This window comes from Bacillus rossius, chromosome 1, assembly GCF_032445375.1.
Source record: "Bacillus rossius redtenbacheri isolate Brsri chromosome 1, Brsri_v3, whole genome shotgun sequence".
In the NCBI taxonomy this organism is placed as follows: Eukaryota; Metazoa; Arthropoda; class Insecta; order Phasmatodea; family Bacillidae; genus Bacillus; species Bacillus rossius.
The window spans coordinates 145,582,974-145,601,328 of record NC_086330.1 but is presented as its reverse complement, the minus strand read 5'-3'; the positions used below and the strand labels follow the sequence as shown (position 1 = coordinate 145,601,328).

The 18,355-nt window shown below is 36.7% G+C and overlaps 2 protein-coding genes across 4 annotated transcripts in view; one reads left to right on the top strand and one right to left on the bottom strand.

Moving 5' to 3' along the window:
• Positions 1-728: 728 nt before the first annotated feature.
• The window catches only part of LOC134546250 (choline transporter-like protein 1), an 85,860-nt gene continuing 68,233 nt past the window's right edge, over positions 729-18,355 (bottom strand). For 2 of the 3 annotated variants that reach the window (XM_063388943.1, XM_063388942.1), the window contains 3 exons: positions 15,518-15,610; positions 4,692-4,784; positions 729-3,965 (listed from right to left, as the gene is read on the bottom strand). In XM_063388943.1, the coding sequence (XP_063245013.1) occupies positions 3,891-3,965; positions 4,692-4,784; positions 15,518-15,610 (261 nt within the window). In that variant the 3' untranslated portion in view covers positions 729-3,890. The remainder of the gene's footprint in view (positions 3,966-4,691; positions 4,785-15,517; positions 15,611-18,355) is intronic. The other variant, XM_063388944.1, reaches the window with a different exon arrangement.
• LOC134546251 (uncharacterized protein K02A2.6-like) lies at positions 16,024-18,009 on the top strand. The gene has a single exon (XM_063388945.1). The coding sequence runs from the start codon at positions 16,318-16,320 to the stop codon at positions 17,839-17,841; it is 1,524 nt and encodes a 507-aa protein (XP_063245015.1). The 5' UTR covers positions 16,024-16,317; the 3' UTR covers positions 17,842-18,009.

Below are 18,355 nucleotides of genomic sequence, written 5' to 3'. Positions count from 1 at the left end.
TTGCATTCTGCCCGTTGTTCCGATGGGCTGTCAATAGACTCTGCTTGTAGCTCATACTGCAGCTGAAAACACATCTTGTCTGATCCCCTAATTACCTTTGTTAAATTCCCTAATTATGTGTGTCTGATATGTTAATATTTTTTTTGTTGGATCCTTTAATAATTTGACCAGTACTACTATTAGTGAGGAAATATTTAAATGTAAAATTCATGTAGTCAAACAATGGTGTGCGCCTTTTTACTTTCATTTATTTTCCTGCACTACAATACTTGTCAGCTTACTGCTGTACTAATTATATGGGCTATTTCCATTCATGCACCTCTGCCATTAGACTTTAAAGATTAAACAAGTCATCTTGTAAGTTTTTATTATAAGTTAAAAAACCAGTGTCCTACCGCTTTCTCTGAGCCGGAGGAAGAGTGCCTCTGGAAAAGACATTGCATATGCTTACAAGTTACAGAGTGACAATAAATATGGTTTTTAAAGCCTTGCAGAGCCTCAGTTGGGTGCCATATTCCTTGCTAGAGGGCACTCAAGGAAGAAGGATTTTAGACCATTTTGACGATTCTTGTTCTAATCTGTCTAAAAGAAAATCCGGTTGGACTAGTGTCCAAACAAACTGTTCGGTGACAAAATCGTTCTTAAGTTGTGAAATACTATCATACATTTTTGTTTGCACTGAGAGCAAATGAAAATAAAATTTTCATGCAAAATAATGATGCTACTCATTATGAAAACACAATTTAATAAGTTTTTTTGAAAGTTAAAACAGAAGAAATTATTTACAAACCTCTTGCATGGCTAAAACCTTACATTTCATATCTTATAACTACAATACTTCATATGTAATAACTATAATACTAACACACAAATGTATTTTGAAACAAAGTTTGGTTTATAAAAATATAAAACATAAGTCTAAGTCCCACAATCACACAGTGTTTTGAATACATAGTTAAATACTATTGCAACAGCATATAGTGGACACTACTTAGTCCATGTACTTTAAAATCAAAATACACTAAAATTCTTAATTGTTAGCTCAAATATAAACAAACGAACAACAAAATATAATATATTGTATTTCTTAGGTAAAAAGACCAGTCTTTTATCATTCTTTGTACATAGTTGCAATTTTATTTTTAATGCATTTAAAAAATAAAGCATTCTTAAATGCAATTTGTATACATTGTATAAAATTTACACATAAAAAATATTTACTGTTTGTAGTTAAAAGCTCTAGGCGGGTACATATTCTGTTATGAATTAGGTCAAGAATACAATATCTGGCTCGTAAATTTATTATGTTTTTTGCCTGGAATATAAATTATTACCTTTATTTAAAAACTTGAGTTGATGTTTATTCGCTATAGCTGTGGCGCATGTGTGCTCTGCAAGACATTGCTTTAAGTCTAGTGAGATAAGGCGGCAGGTATGGGGAAATGTTTTCTTTACTCTCTGTTGGTTGGGTTTAACTGGTTACGTGATTGTACCTGAGTTGACAGAAGTCTGCATAAAAGAGATGCACAACACTCCACAAATGTATTCTGTGCCATTTAATTATCTATTGAATGTGTGTATCCAAATTAAATATTTTTGTTAATGGATATAGAAAATGGAACAGTAAAAAAAGCCTTGAGTTTTAGAGTTTCTTTTTATGGGTGCAATTCCCACTGCAATTTATTTGTATTAGTTGCAGAATGAATTTCTGGATTTTTTTTTTTCCTCCATTCGGAACATACAGCAGTACTTTTAACTCTTATCTGGCTAGACTAAATTTTATGGTTTGACTGGAACCACATGATTTTGGTAATTTTTATTCCTCCAACATCTGACAATCAAGCTTCTGTTAAAGTACAAAAGTTCTCAAATGTTTGTTGTATGGATGTAAGTAATAACATCTATATTAGAAATCTCCTGTGCTTTACCAAAAAACACAAAAATCAAGTTCAAATATTTACAAAGGTAACAGTGAGAGAGGTGGAGATACCACAGACACTTTTCTTTTGTCTCCATACTAGATATGTTCTACACATATTGTGTTAAAACAATTTAATGCTCCTGTATTCACCTCTGGAACATTATGTATTGCAGCAAATGCCAAATGTTTGCAACTGCCTCTCTAAAGGAAATTGCTGATATGTTGCCATATTCAGTGACCTTCCAAATTGATGAAAGAATAATACCATAAAGGGGATAGTTCCTGAATTTCATTATAGTCAATGTCATTCTCTCGTTCCTACTAATGACTGCCAGAAACATGTTTCAGGCACGCAGCCTTGATTTTAAAGTACCTACCATTTGGTTGAAGCAGAATCAGATGATGCATCACTATTCATAAACAACACTTAGGGCCAGTTTCACCAAGCAGGTTTAATTTTGTTACAAAACGAGATTTACAAAATTAGATGAAGAATAATCGTAAGTTTAATTCTGACGCGTGTTACACCATCGTTACATAAGTTTAAATTAATCGAGATTTCCAAAACTCAATTTATAAATGCCTTCCACATAAAAACACCCATTACCTAGCGAATATACCCTAATATCTGTCAGAGATACCCGAATATGTATTTTTTCCCCTCTTGTAGATGCAGCTTTTGGCCGAGCGTAATTTATGGTGGCCGCATCAACCTAAAAAAAAATTGTTTTTATTTTTTTGAAAAATTAGTAATACCGTGGAAATTGTCATATTGCATATAAACATGATTGGCAATGGTGCAGTTTCAGCTGCAATTAAAGAAAAGCGACAAAGAAGTCTAAATCTTTCGCCACATGAGAAGACAGTTTTGTTATATCAGGTAACGGAACACTTCTCTGTGATTGAAAATCGTCGTACAGATGCTGTCACACAAAGCAGAAGGCGAAAGAATGGGAGATTATTGCGGCCGGATTCAATTCGATTTGCAATCAATACCACCGAATGCCAGACCAGCTGAAATCGTCGTGGGAGAAACTGACGAGAAAGATACATGCCAACAACCGAATTGAAACGTTATGCACAGGTAAGGTTTTTATGGCATTCATGCTGATTGTTTTGGTTGCAGTGGCCTTTTTTTTTTTTCTCCATCCGAATCTTCTTCTTCTTCAAATATAACATTGTAAGCTGCTCGAGCCATTTGTTTACATACGTTAAGCGAGATTAGCTGCGCAAACTGGAAGAACTTGGCCAGTTAATATAAAATCTCGCTTTACTCTGGAAAATCGAGATACGCATGTGGTGAAACGCACAATCGACTAAACGAGTTTATATTGAAACTAATCGAGATTAATTTGCTTAAACTTCGTTGGTGAAACCGGCCCTTAGTCACTTTTCCAGTGATGGTTTAATCCTCACACTAATAATCCAGTTCCACTAATTTTTGATTCCGGAAAAGACTGCTTGATAAGTGACGTACAGTGGAGTCCTGCCAGTCCAAACTATTTGGGGCAGAAATCTTTTTGTATTCCATATTTTCAGAAGCCATGTAATTTGCCTTAATGCAACAGGGTGTTGTAAAATTCATCTCTATAAGGGTTTAGTTATCATGTAACACAGTCTAACATTTTTTCCAGTATAAAATTACTATACATGTTGTTAATTGGGTCAAGACATCAAGAATAAATTTAAAATTTTTGTTACTAAAGCACTTTTCAGCCTAAACTTATTCATATTAGCTGGATTTTATGATTACCAGGGTTCTGATTTTCAGGACTCCACTTCAGATTGACTTAATTTGCCTTATAGTTAACCGTTTTCACAATATTCTTTACATTGATGAAGGATTACGGACAAGCTCGCACTACAATAATCACTGTACCAAGTCTGGCAGTGCTCTCTGAATTGTTAATGTGGGAATGAATGTAAATGCGGACTAATACTGCGATATTGATAGCAACTTGTTTAGTGTTCAGTTGCGAGGCGACTTGGGTGACGGGCTGCGAGATTCCACACCCAGCACCTTCTTGCTATTCTGCACAAACTCCTGGAAACCAAGGAAGGCATTAGCCGTTAAGTGTCTGATGCCAAACTGTAACATATTCCAGGCACTATGTGGTTAAATGCTCACATCCGGATCATTGGGAGCCACGTGGAGGAAATTAATGTGAGCCGATGGGTCTGTGATGAGCTCTCACGTTTTTCCTGTTCAGTACTCCATTAGTATCTCAACATCACTCACTGGGATGTGTAGACAACTTACAAGGCTGTACACCTTGGACTGCGGACTACCACAGCAGGAGGGTAGAAAATCTACATGTGGGGGCCGAACAAGATCTCAAATCTCATTTAACCATTCAAAGTCTACGTTAAGCAATTTTAAGTAATTCCAGCTATCCACCAATGTAACAACAACATTCATGTATTTTATTATTAATTTTATGCGTAGTTTTGTATTTATTCTGAAACTAAATGTAACAATAGTAGACAAGTTAACTGAGTTATTTGAGGAAATAGCATGCGCCTCCAACTCAGTACATCCAGACACATATTCTCAAAATTATTTAGGGCCTTAACTAGGTCAAGTGGTTCATTAGTGCCTAGCATGGCACATTGATACACATCTTAAATATTTACACAATTACACAGCCACACTAGGATCTACGATCTCATCATGAGGCACTTCTTTGAATGATTATCACTGTGGGTAATGTATGTCATAGATTTATCTATGACATACTATGGCGTAAAAAGTTTTTTAAATTATGCTCACCATGAGGCCCCGGCTCATGTAGTACGGTCTACTGATGCCGTCATTCTCCTCGCAATCTTCACAGAAACACAAAAATATGGTGTCGATCGTCATCTGTAGAAAAGGGATGAAAGAACACCGTTGAATTATACGAATTTGAACTGTTTCTGAAATTACAAAATTCTGCACTTTATCTTTAAACACTAGCGGTGTGCCAGATGAGAAAGTATTTGATCCTCATTTAAGATGATTTACCTAAAACCCTTATGCAACTGATTTTTATTTATAAAATGAAGTTTAAGCACCAATTTCCATATTTCTAACTTCAAATATGACAAACTCCGATACACACTTTCATTCCATATTTAACTCCCTTAGGGGATGACTTGACAAAAATCCTTTCTTATTGCTCACACATGTAAGGAACTCCTGTGCAAAATTTCATGCTTTTAGACCTACCAGTTTAAACTCTGTGTTATCTGTCATTCAGTCGATGTTGGAGTTCTATTGAGTAGATACATAGGTAGCATCTTTTTAATAAGTTTTTCTGGTTTGTAAGCTTAAATGTATGGTCCTCAAATAAACTTCTTAGCAGGGTTTGATTTGTTTAATGCAAATGTACCATCTGCATGTGCACGATGTGGATTAGTCTGCAAGTAGAAGGGACAGACTTACTATGCGTAGTTTCTGAATGGAATACAGTGAAGGAAGGTGACACAGTGGTATAATACTGGACTGTTTAGGGCAGGTGTGAATCCATGCATTGATATTGTTACGTGTTTTATTGCATAATTGTCGTCTTGTTATTTCAGCTTGTCAATTTGGAGAAAGAAAACAAATTCTCACATAAAAATCACATTATGTTTTTAGTCCTGCTGTTAAATTCCAAGCACTTTGTGTAGGTAGGTAGTTAACATGACCTTACCAACGATCAGGTTTTCAAGTTGCTGTCAGGCAGACAGTGTGATAGTTATAATTGTAAAATACACAATTACAGTTATAGTAAAACTCTTTTGAGAAGTACCCGCACTATACAATTTTCCATTCAATATCTCCATAAGAAGTACTTTATCTTCCCCATAAAACAATGTACACCTATCCCTCACTTAACACGTCTTCAGATTGCACGGATTCATTTAACGCGATGTTAATTTTACTGCCCTAGTCTTGAATAGCACGTCTTTAAATTTCAGTTAACGCGAAATCTTCACAGGCAAAAAAAAAAAATAATCGGGCACGACGCCACAAAGTCTGTATCAACTTCTGTAAATAACAGATGTGCCGTGGGATACAGTTAGCCAAACAAAGGGGGAAGTGATGCGCGCGCAGGTCTGACTACGCTATCGGCTGTTGTACAAACACCAGCTATGGCAAGTTAAATTGCGGCTATGGAGTGTAATAGAACCAAATTTTTTTACGTCCGCGCGTATGCCGCCGTGCCGTACCGTTGTCGCCTAGCCACAGACCGGGCTGTGAACTCAGTCTAGCCAGGGGCAAGGAATTCACACAAACAAAAGCAAAGTCTGCCCATTCAGCTGCCGGTAACTGTACGTGCTTGATCACTCATATGCATCGTGGTAAAGTATTTGAGACAAAAATAGAAGTATTACGGCACGCAGATTGACATGAAGGCCATACTTATGATGGTCGCACTTTAGTTTTAAGCAAGTTAACTGAGCGGACAATTTTCTTTTAAAGTCGTTTTTAAACGTTATAACCTTTATCTGTTAGTCTGCGTCTCCGCGGTGTACCTTTTATAAAAATGTAGCCAACGCTAGTTGGCATCATTCATGTTTGGCTATGTTGCTTCCCGTATAGAGCGCACACATGTAGTCGAATATCGATATTGATATCTCGCCGTTTGCATGCAACACGAGCTCTCTGTCTTGTGCCAAGTTTACTACATTTTATAGCCCGCACTATTTCATGATGTGTACTACGACGATAGTTATGTGTTAGTTCAGGCTCGCATTTGAGTCACAGATTTTGTTTTTCTATTTAAAGTTGAAAGGTTTTTGTTGCATGACTTATTAATTTAAATTGTTTGGCACCGTGCTTTTTTATACTCTACTTTTTAAATAAACGTACTTTCCATGAATGGGTTATGTTTTTATGAATAACTTTACCTAACAACAATTTTTTTTTCGCATAAAAATCGTACCCCTACTTCTGAAACTTTATCTTATTATAAATTGTGCGACGATTATGTGATAAGACATGGTAAGCACTTTAATTTTTGGAAAATTAAAATACAACTATCCGGACAGTAATATCGGTTTCACTGTCAGTAAAGGATGGTTTGGAACGATACGCGACGTGAGTTGAAAATCACGCCCGGGTGGGCAATTCAGCCAGCACACTAACGATAAAGTACATAAACAAATATCTCCCGTTACGCGGTGTCGTATTTGTCATACAAAGTGCGATAGGAGACATATAAAGATTAATGGTGTGACATATTTTTCGTTGAGTGTTATTCTACGCATTTATATTACTTAAAGTATATTTTCCTAGACAATTTTGGAACACATTAATTAAATTAGCCTTGCTATTTATGGAAACTAATGCTTCAGAATACACGATTTCGAATAACATGATCATTTTTAGGAACAAATTAGTCGTGCTAAGTGAGGGATAGGTGTATTTTGAAGTTAAAATTCATTATTCGTTAGGATATTACAGCTTACTTATTTGATTAACAGAAATGTGAAGTTGTCTGATGTGTAAATTTTCTTTTAAAGATGTTTTCTAACATTTTAAGATTAAATTTTTCGTTGCTCCTTAGTAGCGTTTATAAAAAAGTGGCCAGTGCTAGTTGACATCATTCATGTTTGGTTATGTTGATGCATTCAATGCGTGCGCTATGTCTTGTGCCGAGTAAACTACATTTGATAGCTTGCGCTCTTTCGTGGTTAGTGTGTACTACGCGATACTTACGGAAACACTTCATGAGTTACGGCTTACGTTTCTCGTTTTTCTGTTTTAAGTTTAATGAAATATGTTTTTGTTGCATGACTAAATTTTTTAATTGTTTTGTGTTTTTTGTATACTTTACTTTTTAATTAAATGTACTTTCAATGCAACATGTTTTGTTTTTATCAAAAACAACCTCATCAAACATGCTTTTCTCACATAAAAGTTGCACCCTTACTTTTGAAACTTTATTTTAGCATAACATGTGCAATGATTATGCAATAAAATATGGTAATATTAAATATTTATGATAATATTTAAAAATCAAGCACTTGTCTTCACACCAAGTGAATTTCCCAACTAGGTAAAACAATAAATGAAGATAAGGGGAGAACTCTATTAAGAGGATTCATCATAGGGAAAATACTTCTGCTCTGCCTTTGTGACGTGGTGGGAGGAAGGTTGAGAAAGTCAGTGGGGAGCAAGGCAGGCGAGAATGAGCTGTAAAATCAGCGGGTAGTCTGCGGAGCAGAAGGGGGAGGGGGGTTTGACAAGGTCTTATAATGGCTTGGGTAAAGTGGTTTAGGATGACCATGGAGAAGAAAGGGGGGGGGGGGGAGGTCCCAATGTTTCTATTCCCTGCGCCAGATTGTAATTTTCTGTATCATCTTTAGTTACCGCCGCACAAAAAATAAATCTGTGAATCATTCAAAGCTTTCCATAAGGTATCTGTAATGCATGATGAAGTGATAAATGAAAAAATATCACATTAAATTTAAAAATTATATTCAAAATTAAAAAAATGTCAAAACATTGTTTCATAACATATTATTTAGATTTAATACATTTGCAGACCTTTTATAATAGAAACGGGTACAACACTTCTATTACAGATATACTTAAAAATCGCCTACACAGTTGTGAAAGTAAAAAATGCATATAAATATATATACAATTTTGTTGACTAAACTTTTTTAATAAAATCCATAACTAGTGAAAAAAAAATTGTGTACAATATTCAAACGATACACTTTACATACCTAACAATAACACAATCTATAGTTGTGCAAATTATCTGTGTTAAAGAATGTTTGTAAAAAAATATGTCATTAACTTTTATTAAAATACCAGACACTTTTGCATTAAACCAAATAAAAATAAATCAATTATACTTATTTTGTAAACTTATTACCCTTTATTTTATTTGTTGAGGGATAAATATGAAACGGTAAATTATAAAAACATTACAGAATGGCAATTTTAACTGTTAAATATATTAACATTATCAAACAACACTTTAAAATAATTATCGCGCACTTTCACGGTCATTGCTTTGCCTTTGGGTTCTAGCCGCGTCACATTGGAAGTTATTTCGGCGTTGCGGAGTGCATTGCAGCCTCTATCTTTAGGGAAGCAGCAGCAGTCGTTTCTTACCTACTGACAGTAACAGTAAGTAGTAGGTTACTGACGAACAGTAGGTAGTAGGTTACTGAGAGTAACAGTAGGTAAGAAGCGACTTCTGCTGCTGCCCTGAAGATGGAGGCTGCAACGCACTCCGAAACGTCGGAAAGAACTTCCATTGTGACGCGGCTAGAACCGAGAAGACAAGAACATTTATTAAAATGTTTCTAGTTGATTTGATTACTTAATGTATTTTAGTAAATTCTTGCTTATTACCATAATGTTCCTGATTTGTTATGAAGTCGCTTGAAGTCTCGATTATCAATGACTCCGACATCTTATCATGTTTATCATCGGCCAAACATTATTACATTTGCAAGAGGAATTACCTCACAAAATGTGCCAGCCAATTTCAAACTTACCATACATAGTTTATCAAATACAGACACAAATGCAGACTTATTAGTACCTATAAATAAACACATGATCTTTATACAAGCATTAATTTCTCAATTATTGTTTTTATACATTCTAGATAAAATGGCTTCTTACATTAAGTACTGGTTGAAATACACTCAGCCGAGTTCACCGATGCAGAATATATCCCCCTAAATGCTTGATACAAAAATAAAAATGTTAACACTGACATTGCAATGATCTTTTATTAAAATGTAAATACGAATAATGTTAAAGGAATATATCGCACATATCTATCGAATATTGGATTATTTCATATATACAATTTTGAGACTGAATCTCTCCCCACACAATGCTGAAATAGCAAGTTAGAACACATCAAACGTATGCTTATTGCAAAATGAAACCTTTCTTACAAGCAGAAACACTTTCCCAAAATGTACATGTTAATAATTTATGCAAAACTTGATACAACGATTTTATCTGTAGTGAAATTCTATCACATGCAATGTAGTAAGCACATAACTAATAAGTTACACTATCGCACTGAAAATGTATGTATGTAGTTAAGAACTGAACATTGCATAAAATGACATACCCAAAAACAATACAGCAATATCATGCGTTTGTACTAAAGTATCAAATGCAAACGTCTTGTAAAGTTCAGTTGAGTGTAACATGTGGTATATTTATAATGACTTACATGAGACGATTTCATTATGAATGGTGATAAATCAAATTCAAAATCACAAATTTCTTCTTGTCTTCTTTGATTCGGGTTCATCAATGTTGGCAATAGCTTGTACACTTTTATTTCTTCTGGAATTTGATGGTTTATTGACACTAAGTTTGTGTTGTCTTGCAGCAAATTCGTTCATAGCCTTTGTAATAGTGTCAGTATCTCGTATGGGCAACGACCGCGGTCGTCGCGGGTCTACAAGTTCTGGCAGCATACAGTTTAAGTAAAACTTTGTCAATTGCTGATCCATTTGATCCTTCCAGAACAGATCATCTCTGTCAATACTTGTGGTTTTAATTCCATTTGGAGTCCAGAGCCCGAAGATGCAGTAATTACGCCTTGTCACATGAAGTTGCCCTTGAACTTGGTAGAAAAAATGGTGATTCTTATTAATGTCTGTAACAGTTTTTTTGTCTCGAGATATGTTCCAAAATGTGCATTTCCTTTCAAGAATTAACTCATCAGGACTTAGAACTTCTGGCTTTACTCCAGAAGATGGAAATTTTACTTCCACAATACCATCTCTTTCAATCAGTACATCTGGGCTGGCCCCTAGAAATTGTATTTCTTCATCACCAAACAGTCCACATGCCTTTACTTGTACATCACAAGTCTCTTCCAGCTTTTTCACTGCCTCTTTTTCGTGATCTCTACCCCATATCATAGCATCTGTATCAAAATCCTCATACAACAATGTAGCCACCAATTTTTGGCATGAAGTATGTGGTTTACGCCTACAAATAGTGCCAAAATTAGAAGCTGTCAACAATTTTCTCCTAGTTTATTTCCACAGGCCGCACTCCCTTTGTAAAATGGTACCATTCTGCAGTTCTGATCTTCAAATGTAGAGGGTAAGGATTTTAAAAATCCTTCCTTAGCTAGGTTGTAACCTTCGTAAGTCATGTCTGGCTTTTGAGATTGGGCACTTTCAAAGGGAAACCTTGAGGATTTAGAGCTGTGGGTGGTAATCTTGCGCACATACTGGGTTTTGAGATTACAAGTGAATATAATGTCATATGTTGAGCGGACATAGGACTGAATTGTATATTTAGTTGTGAAGCCCTTTCATAGCAAACATTATATAAAAGCTAGATTCAAGTTGAAATCTGTTAAATATGCTTTTATAGTATTAAAATGACATTGATATGTGTAGCATAGGGTAGTAACATGTTATTATTATTGGTGACTATAAGATATGGATGGACGTTGTGATAGTGTGAGTATGCGGAATTCCCCCGACCTCATATAAATATTTACTACACCTTCACGGTAGTACTGAAATAAGCTAAATGAGTATAGTTTCAGGTACATTGCGTATCTATTACATTGATTTATAAGTTCTTTATTTATATAAATTCTCCGACTATTCCACGTTTTCCATGTTTTTCTTGATGATGGACACAATGATTCAGCCACTTTGAAATAATTTTTTCTGTGTTTTGTTTTCAGATAGAATTCCTGAATAACTTTTCATTGAAAACCAAATTATTTTAACAGCCATTTGCTTTGATTTTTGTAATGACTCCCAACATAGATATTGGTGGAAAGTGTGTCTCATATTGTACATGTACACATGAGCATGTGTGTGTTCTCTCTCTCTCTCTCTCTCTTTAAAGCTATCAAGTGTACATAATAGCAAAATAATAAATGTCAGCTGATATAATTTAAATTAATTATTTTTATATAGATGTGTGTAAATAATGGTATTGTATTAACTTATAACAGTGGTAATATCTGAAATTATTTTTTTCTAGCAAAATTATACTAGGTTGCAAATATGATGGTATTATCTTGTGCTATACATCTACATTTTTATAAGTATGACATGCGAACAACAAAAGAACACACATGTGTACAACCATAGAAACATATTATTAATTTTTAGTAATACAGGCATTAATATCAGGCCCATTATAGTTGCACAGATAATTTTTATAATTGATACGTTTCTGTATTTGTGTTTTACTGTGTTTACACGTAATACCGAGTACACACGCGTTAACATAAAATTATTGTGGTAAATGCAGTAATATCTATATGCAACTGCTTATGTCACTCTAACGTATGACAGTTCGATTTATCCTGTAAATAAGGTTTGTAGTTATTTTGAGCATTTAATTTAATATTAATTAATTTTGCTACTCTCGGCTATTAATCTCATGGATGAACATGAAAATCAGTGTCTCTAGTTCTGCTGGTTTGCTACGAATTACGAAAAAATAATAATGTGAAAAATATACTTTTTCCAATGTACCTTAATAATGTTTTCATTTAAATCAATAGTAATAATGATAATAATGAACTAAAGACTTGAACACATATTTTAGTCTTCTGGTCTCTTAGTTTTCAAGTCACTTTCATGGCATCCAAAAAGCCTCCTTTGAAATTCCAGGCTTACCTCATGAAAATGCAGATTGTAGAAACTTCACAATTCTGACTAATATAACATCAGACATCTACCTGAATAATAATAATACTCGAGCTTCTGAATTATCAACATTGTAAAATCAAAATAATATGTTTTGCTGAACTACTCCTGAATTTATTAAAAATATATATCAATATTGCGTGCACTAACCAAACTAGACCAGGTCATTTTTATGAAGTTCCTTTTCTTCTCCACATTCAAATTAAGTTAGCTTTCCAACAACGCGGTATTGTGACGTCATTCTCTGAATAGATTTTCTCATGCATACTTGCAAAACTGGATGAAAAAAATAGCCGTTATTAAAATAACAGATTAAATGACTTAATCATAACATACCACATTTTCAAATTACATTTCCAATTGAAATTAGTGCCAAACAAAAACAATAAAATGTTAAATATGAATAACTATTACTATGCTTAATGGTAAATCAATGTAACAAGGCGTGTACTAATTTAATGTTCCTATTATCTGTTTTATGAATCACATTATGTTTTATTTAAACTTTTGATAAATATGAAATATTTGCATTCAGGCCATATTTTCATACTGATCTGTATGTCTACCCCGAACAGTACATTAAATAATAAAGAATTATTCCTATCGTTTGTAAGAAGTATTAAATATTTCTAACATTAAAATTAACAAACTGATATATGTATGAATAATTCTATGAGAGTGTATTTTAGTAACCTATGTTGTGTGAACCGCATGGGAAAGAGATCTAATAATTTAATGTAGGCTAGTATTCCAAGACACAAAAATAAGGGTTCAGGTGTTGAATCTTCTACATCTGTACCCCAGCTTTATTCCTTATGCACATTGCCACTCCAGAACCCTTAGATAGGACACAGTCAGTCCCTTATTTTCAGGGGATGGATTTTGGGGTCCTATCCATGACATATATGTTGCACAAACTTCTGCGCAATTGCAGAGCTCACTTTTTTGATGATTTGGCGGGCCCGCGTCAGGCGGTATACACTCGAATTCGTTAATGTTGGGGGACATACCAAGCGTATTGGTTTGTCAGATGAAACTTTATGATAGCAAAAATTTCCTGGAAAACATTTTATATACTTTAATAATAATAACAAGCAATAATCCTTACTTAAAACATACTTGAGAAAATTACAATAAAAATCTTCAATACCCCCAGTTTATTTTACGTTCAGGCCTATATATCTTGTCTCGGTAGCAGAGTGGTAACGTGCAAGACACATAGAAGCAAGAGTGTGGTTGGTAAAACGTTGCAAACTCAACAGTGGGAAAATATTTTAATTGTTTTATAAAACGTATTATAAAATTATGTACACTATAATGCATGCAAAATAAATTTAATAATATTTTTTAAGTAATTGCTATTACATATATCACAATCCATCGACGGGTTCTGTTACTTCACATAGAAAGGTCTGTGGCTCTTAGTTGTTTACTTTATGTAGAATTAAAATATATAATCACAATAAAAAACATCACATGTATTTGTGCGCGTAAATAATTAATTTTGCATCTTCTTTGCTGTGAAATATTTTTCAGTTACCAAATGTTGATAAGAATTAAACTAATACATTAATACCATTCATCCTGTGTAAACCAGACACTGATTTTTGTTGTCTTCCTTTACTCTCAAGTACCGTAAACACAAAACAAAATGCTGTAAAGAGACACGTCAAGTAGCATGCTCGTTCTGCAATGCGTAACTGTTTCTAGTCTCACGCAAGGCACCGTTTATTAAAACAGCTGCGATCTGTACCTTTACTGTTTACTGTAGTTGTAATATATTTTGGGCACGTTCTGTAATACGGCCTGGAGTTAGGTTATGGTTGCATCTCGACCTGGCAGTGATTATTTTACACAACCGAAAAAAAATAATAATGCTCTTTAATTTAATACGTAATATTATAAACACACATTTTATAATCTTTTCTACCATAGTTGTATCGATAGGTTACTGTTCCAGCGAGCTGAGCTATGGGAGTTATTTGTCAAAACGCAAATTCCTTCACTCACTAGCATATTGATAGACTACTTGAAATTTTAGAAGTGTTTCCATACGTAACACCTCTGGCCTGCGCATCTTTTTCCTGTATGCTGATAAAAACAATCTGGCTTTGCTAGACTTCCGAGCCATTGATAGCTACACTTCTTCTGGCAAGTTGCGAACCTCAGTTTTCGGACAGCTCCACAGGAAGTGGAACCCCCCACCCCCTGCACTCTTCACTATTGTTGTCAGGCTCGGGCAGAGTCCTGCGCCCAGCAGGGGTCAGCTTAGCAGCTCCACAGGGGGGAGGGCTCTCGCTGTCTACACCTCTTCTTCTCTTCTCTGCCTCCCATGTTTCCCGCGCGACGATCATCTTTTTCGCCCAGCAGTGTGTGCATTACTTTAGAAATATATAATTTTCATCAAATATCTCAATTTCGACAGTGAAGACACAGAAAGAAATTTATTTTATAAGGTTAACACTATGTTTCCAATGAAAAATATTTATGAAATATTCAATTAGAACTTCTGAAAATCACACTGAAAACAGCTCAGAAATATTACTTTCAATGCGGGATAAAACTTATTTAATCCAAAAAATTTAAAAAAATTATTCACTAAGAACCTTCCTTATACCTTTCTATATTTATCAAATTTTTTATTTCTTTTCAGTATTAAAATTACGCCATTGAGACTTGGAACCGCGAGACCCTGCAGCACACAATTTTAGCAGCTGTGATGAATCCTCTTAACATGTTTAGCATGGAGATGTCTCCCTACCCCACCCCAACCCAACCCACCCCACCACTCCCCTCCCTTGAGAACCTTGAACAAGACACGTCACAGCTAACTAAGACGTGGGATTGAACTGGGTACCCCAAACACTGCACACATTACTGTTAAAAAGGTTTTTAAAATGTGCTCTCAAAAAGGTGAAGAGGTGCAGGTAAATCAAATGTAAAACTTGCCTCGTAAACTGTGATGAAGCAGTCAGCCACAATGTATGCAAACAGTCCCACCAGCACTAGCGGTATCCAGAGGTGGTGTATTCCTTCCATGCCCTTGAAACAGAGACAGTCATCATTGCTATTTCTCATGTTTTCATATGTAGTTTAGTAGCTTTGATTATACTCCAACCTGTGAAAAATTAAACTTTTTTGAGAGATTTGAGATATTACGATGTTATTACTGTTATGTACTGAGTATAGGTTGGTATGCTGTGTTGTTGTTGTTATGTTCAGTTAGTTACGAAATGGCGGGAACTCGTGTAACATGCTGTGGTAGAGCTGTTTAATAAAGTGCTGCTGGGCAACCCAGCAAAACAGGATGTCGTTACCAGCGTTCATTGTGGTATCTAACATTGGCGACGAGGGGATACGGATTTTATAAGTCAAGCAATATCGTTGTTAGCATCACGGCCGTGCAGCGTGGCGCATCATAACCTACAATGGCTATGTTCACTTCATTCGGAGAGTTTGTTCCAGGACGAGACACCTGGAAAACATACTCTGAACGTCTGCAATATTACTTTGTGGTGAACAAGGTGACAGATAAGGAAGAAAAGAAGGCAATATTTTTCACTGTTTGTGGCGCCGAATTGTACAACTTGGTGTCGTCACTGCTACTTCCAAAGGCAACAAACGAGGTCGATATAGCGGATATCTTAGTGGCATTGTATAATCACTTCGAACCGAAGCCAAGTGAAATTGTTGAAACATACAAGTTTTACAAACGCGATCAGCATGAGGGAGAATCGATAGCTGATTACATGGCTGAATTGCGACGACTATCAGCTCACTGCAATTTTGTCGATTTGAACAGAATGCTGCGTGATCGTGTAGTGTGTGGTGTGCGTGATAAAACAGTGCAACATGCAATGTTAGCCAAAGATAAGTTAACATTCCAGGCGGCTATTGACATGGCTACTGCGGCAGAAACTGCTAGTCGAAATGTGAGTGATTTACAAGGCGAAGTACGTGAGTTAGCTGAGACTGTAAGTCAAGTAAGCATTTCGAAAAGTCGGGCCGTCCACGAAAGGGCGTTTCTGTTGAACAGGTCAAATCCACCTCAAGAGCAGAAACCCTGTTGGCGTTGTAATGGATTACACAACCCAGAGAGCTGTAAATACCGCAAAACAATGTGTAATTTCTGTGGTAAATTGGGCCATCTGGAAAGAGCATGTCTCAATAAAAAGCACAGAACCCATGCCAGGGATATGGGTAAGAATCCAAAGAGGAACCAGAGTAGTGGCAATTACAATGTTGTATTTGAGGGAGACTCATCTGAAGAAGCGTCAGAGTATAGTCTATTCAATTTCCAGTCACAGTCACCTAAAAGCCAGCCGCCAATAAGAATGACAGTACATGTGGATGGAATGAAGCTAGACATGGAGGTTGACACAGGTTCTGGGTTTTCGATTATTAGTAAAGATACCTTTGAGCGGCTCTGGCCAGAGAAACCATCACTACAGGAGGCTAGGTTACTGCTACACACATGGTCCCAAGAAAAGCTGCGAGTGCTAGGGGTGTTGGACGTGTATGTGCAAACCAAGTCTGCAACTGCAAGGTTACCATTATTAGTGGCTGAAGGGAGAGGTCCCAGCCTCTTAGGACGTAGCTGGTTGGAACCTCTTGGAATTTCCGTGGAAGGGGTATTTTTACTTCAGCCTGCAGCGGTGGCAGACATAGTGAGGCAACATCCTGGAGTGTTTGCTAGCGTGGAATTGGGCCACTATAAAGGACCACCAGTAAATATAGAATTGGATTCTGAGGCAACACCAGTGTTCCAGAAATGCCGTTCAGTAGCATTTGCGTTACGTGAAAGTGTGTGTAAGGAAATAGACCGACTGGTGGAGCTGGGTGTGTACGAGCCTGTAACTTATTCACAGTGGGCTACTCCACTTCATGTTGTGCGTAAGGCAGATGGAACGGTGCGGCTCTGTGGAGATTACAAGTGCACAGTAAACACAATGTGTAAAAAGGATGTTTACCCACTTCCAACTATTAATGAAGCATTTTATAACTTGGCAGGAGGAAAGGTTTTCACCAAATTGGATTTAGCTGATGCGTACTTACAAGTGTCAGTGGATACCGCAACTGCTGAATTGTTGACTGTGAATACCATGAAAGGGCTTTTCAGGGTGAAGCGGTTGCCATTTGGAATTAATTGTGCACCAGCAGTTTTTCAGAGACTAATGGAAACCTTTGACGACAGTCGTCGTACCCTCCCAGATACAGAGGCCGTACCTGGCCACCGACGCGGGCCTGAGGGGGGCTGTTTTCCCCCCCAGTGAACCCCAGTGAACCCCAGTGTGTGCATCGGCTAGGGACGCACCCGCGTGCGCCCTAGCACGCCAGTGTTATTATGTAAATATTTCTATGTGTATATATTTCTTTCTCAATGACAGCGACTTCGTTTAAGTGTGTATATAGTGTAACTGTTATGTATGTATTAACTATCAGCAACTATCGTGTAATTCTTGTAAACGTATCGCAGTGTCTGTATGTAAGCGCGGCCTGGCGCTCATCCGCGTCGCGAGGGGTGGCGCTCTCCCACGCCGGCCGATTTCCCCTCCACTCCCCCGCCGCCCGCGCGCGACGGTCCGCGGACGAGCGGGGGAGAGCAGTAGTTGAACTCAGGACTCGAGCAGCGGCGGACGTGCGCTCCGCTCCGCGCTGATCGCGAGACGGGTGTCGAGCTCACGGTCCGGCGACTCAGCCGTAGGACGAGCATCTTTCGCAGCAGCCGTGCTGCCCACGACGAGCCGCCCACGCGAGTGGGTGCCTGAGTTGCGAGTACGAAAGTTA

Bases quoted from the DNA above. Each gene is read 5' to 3' on its own strand.
- LOC134546251 (XM_063388945.1), top strand. From the start codon at position 16,318: ATGGCTGAATTGCGACGACTATCAGCTCACTGCAATTTTGTCGATTTG.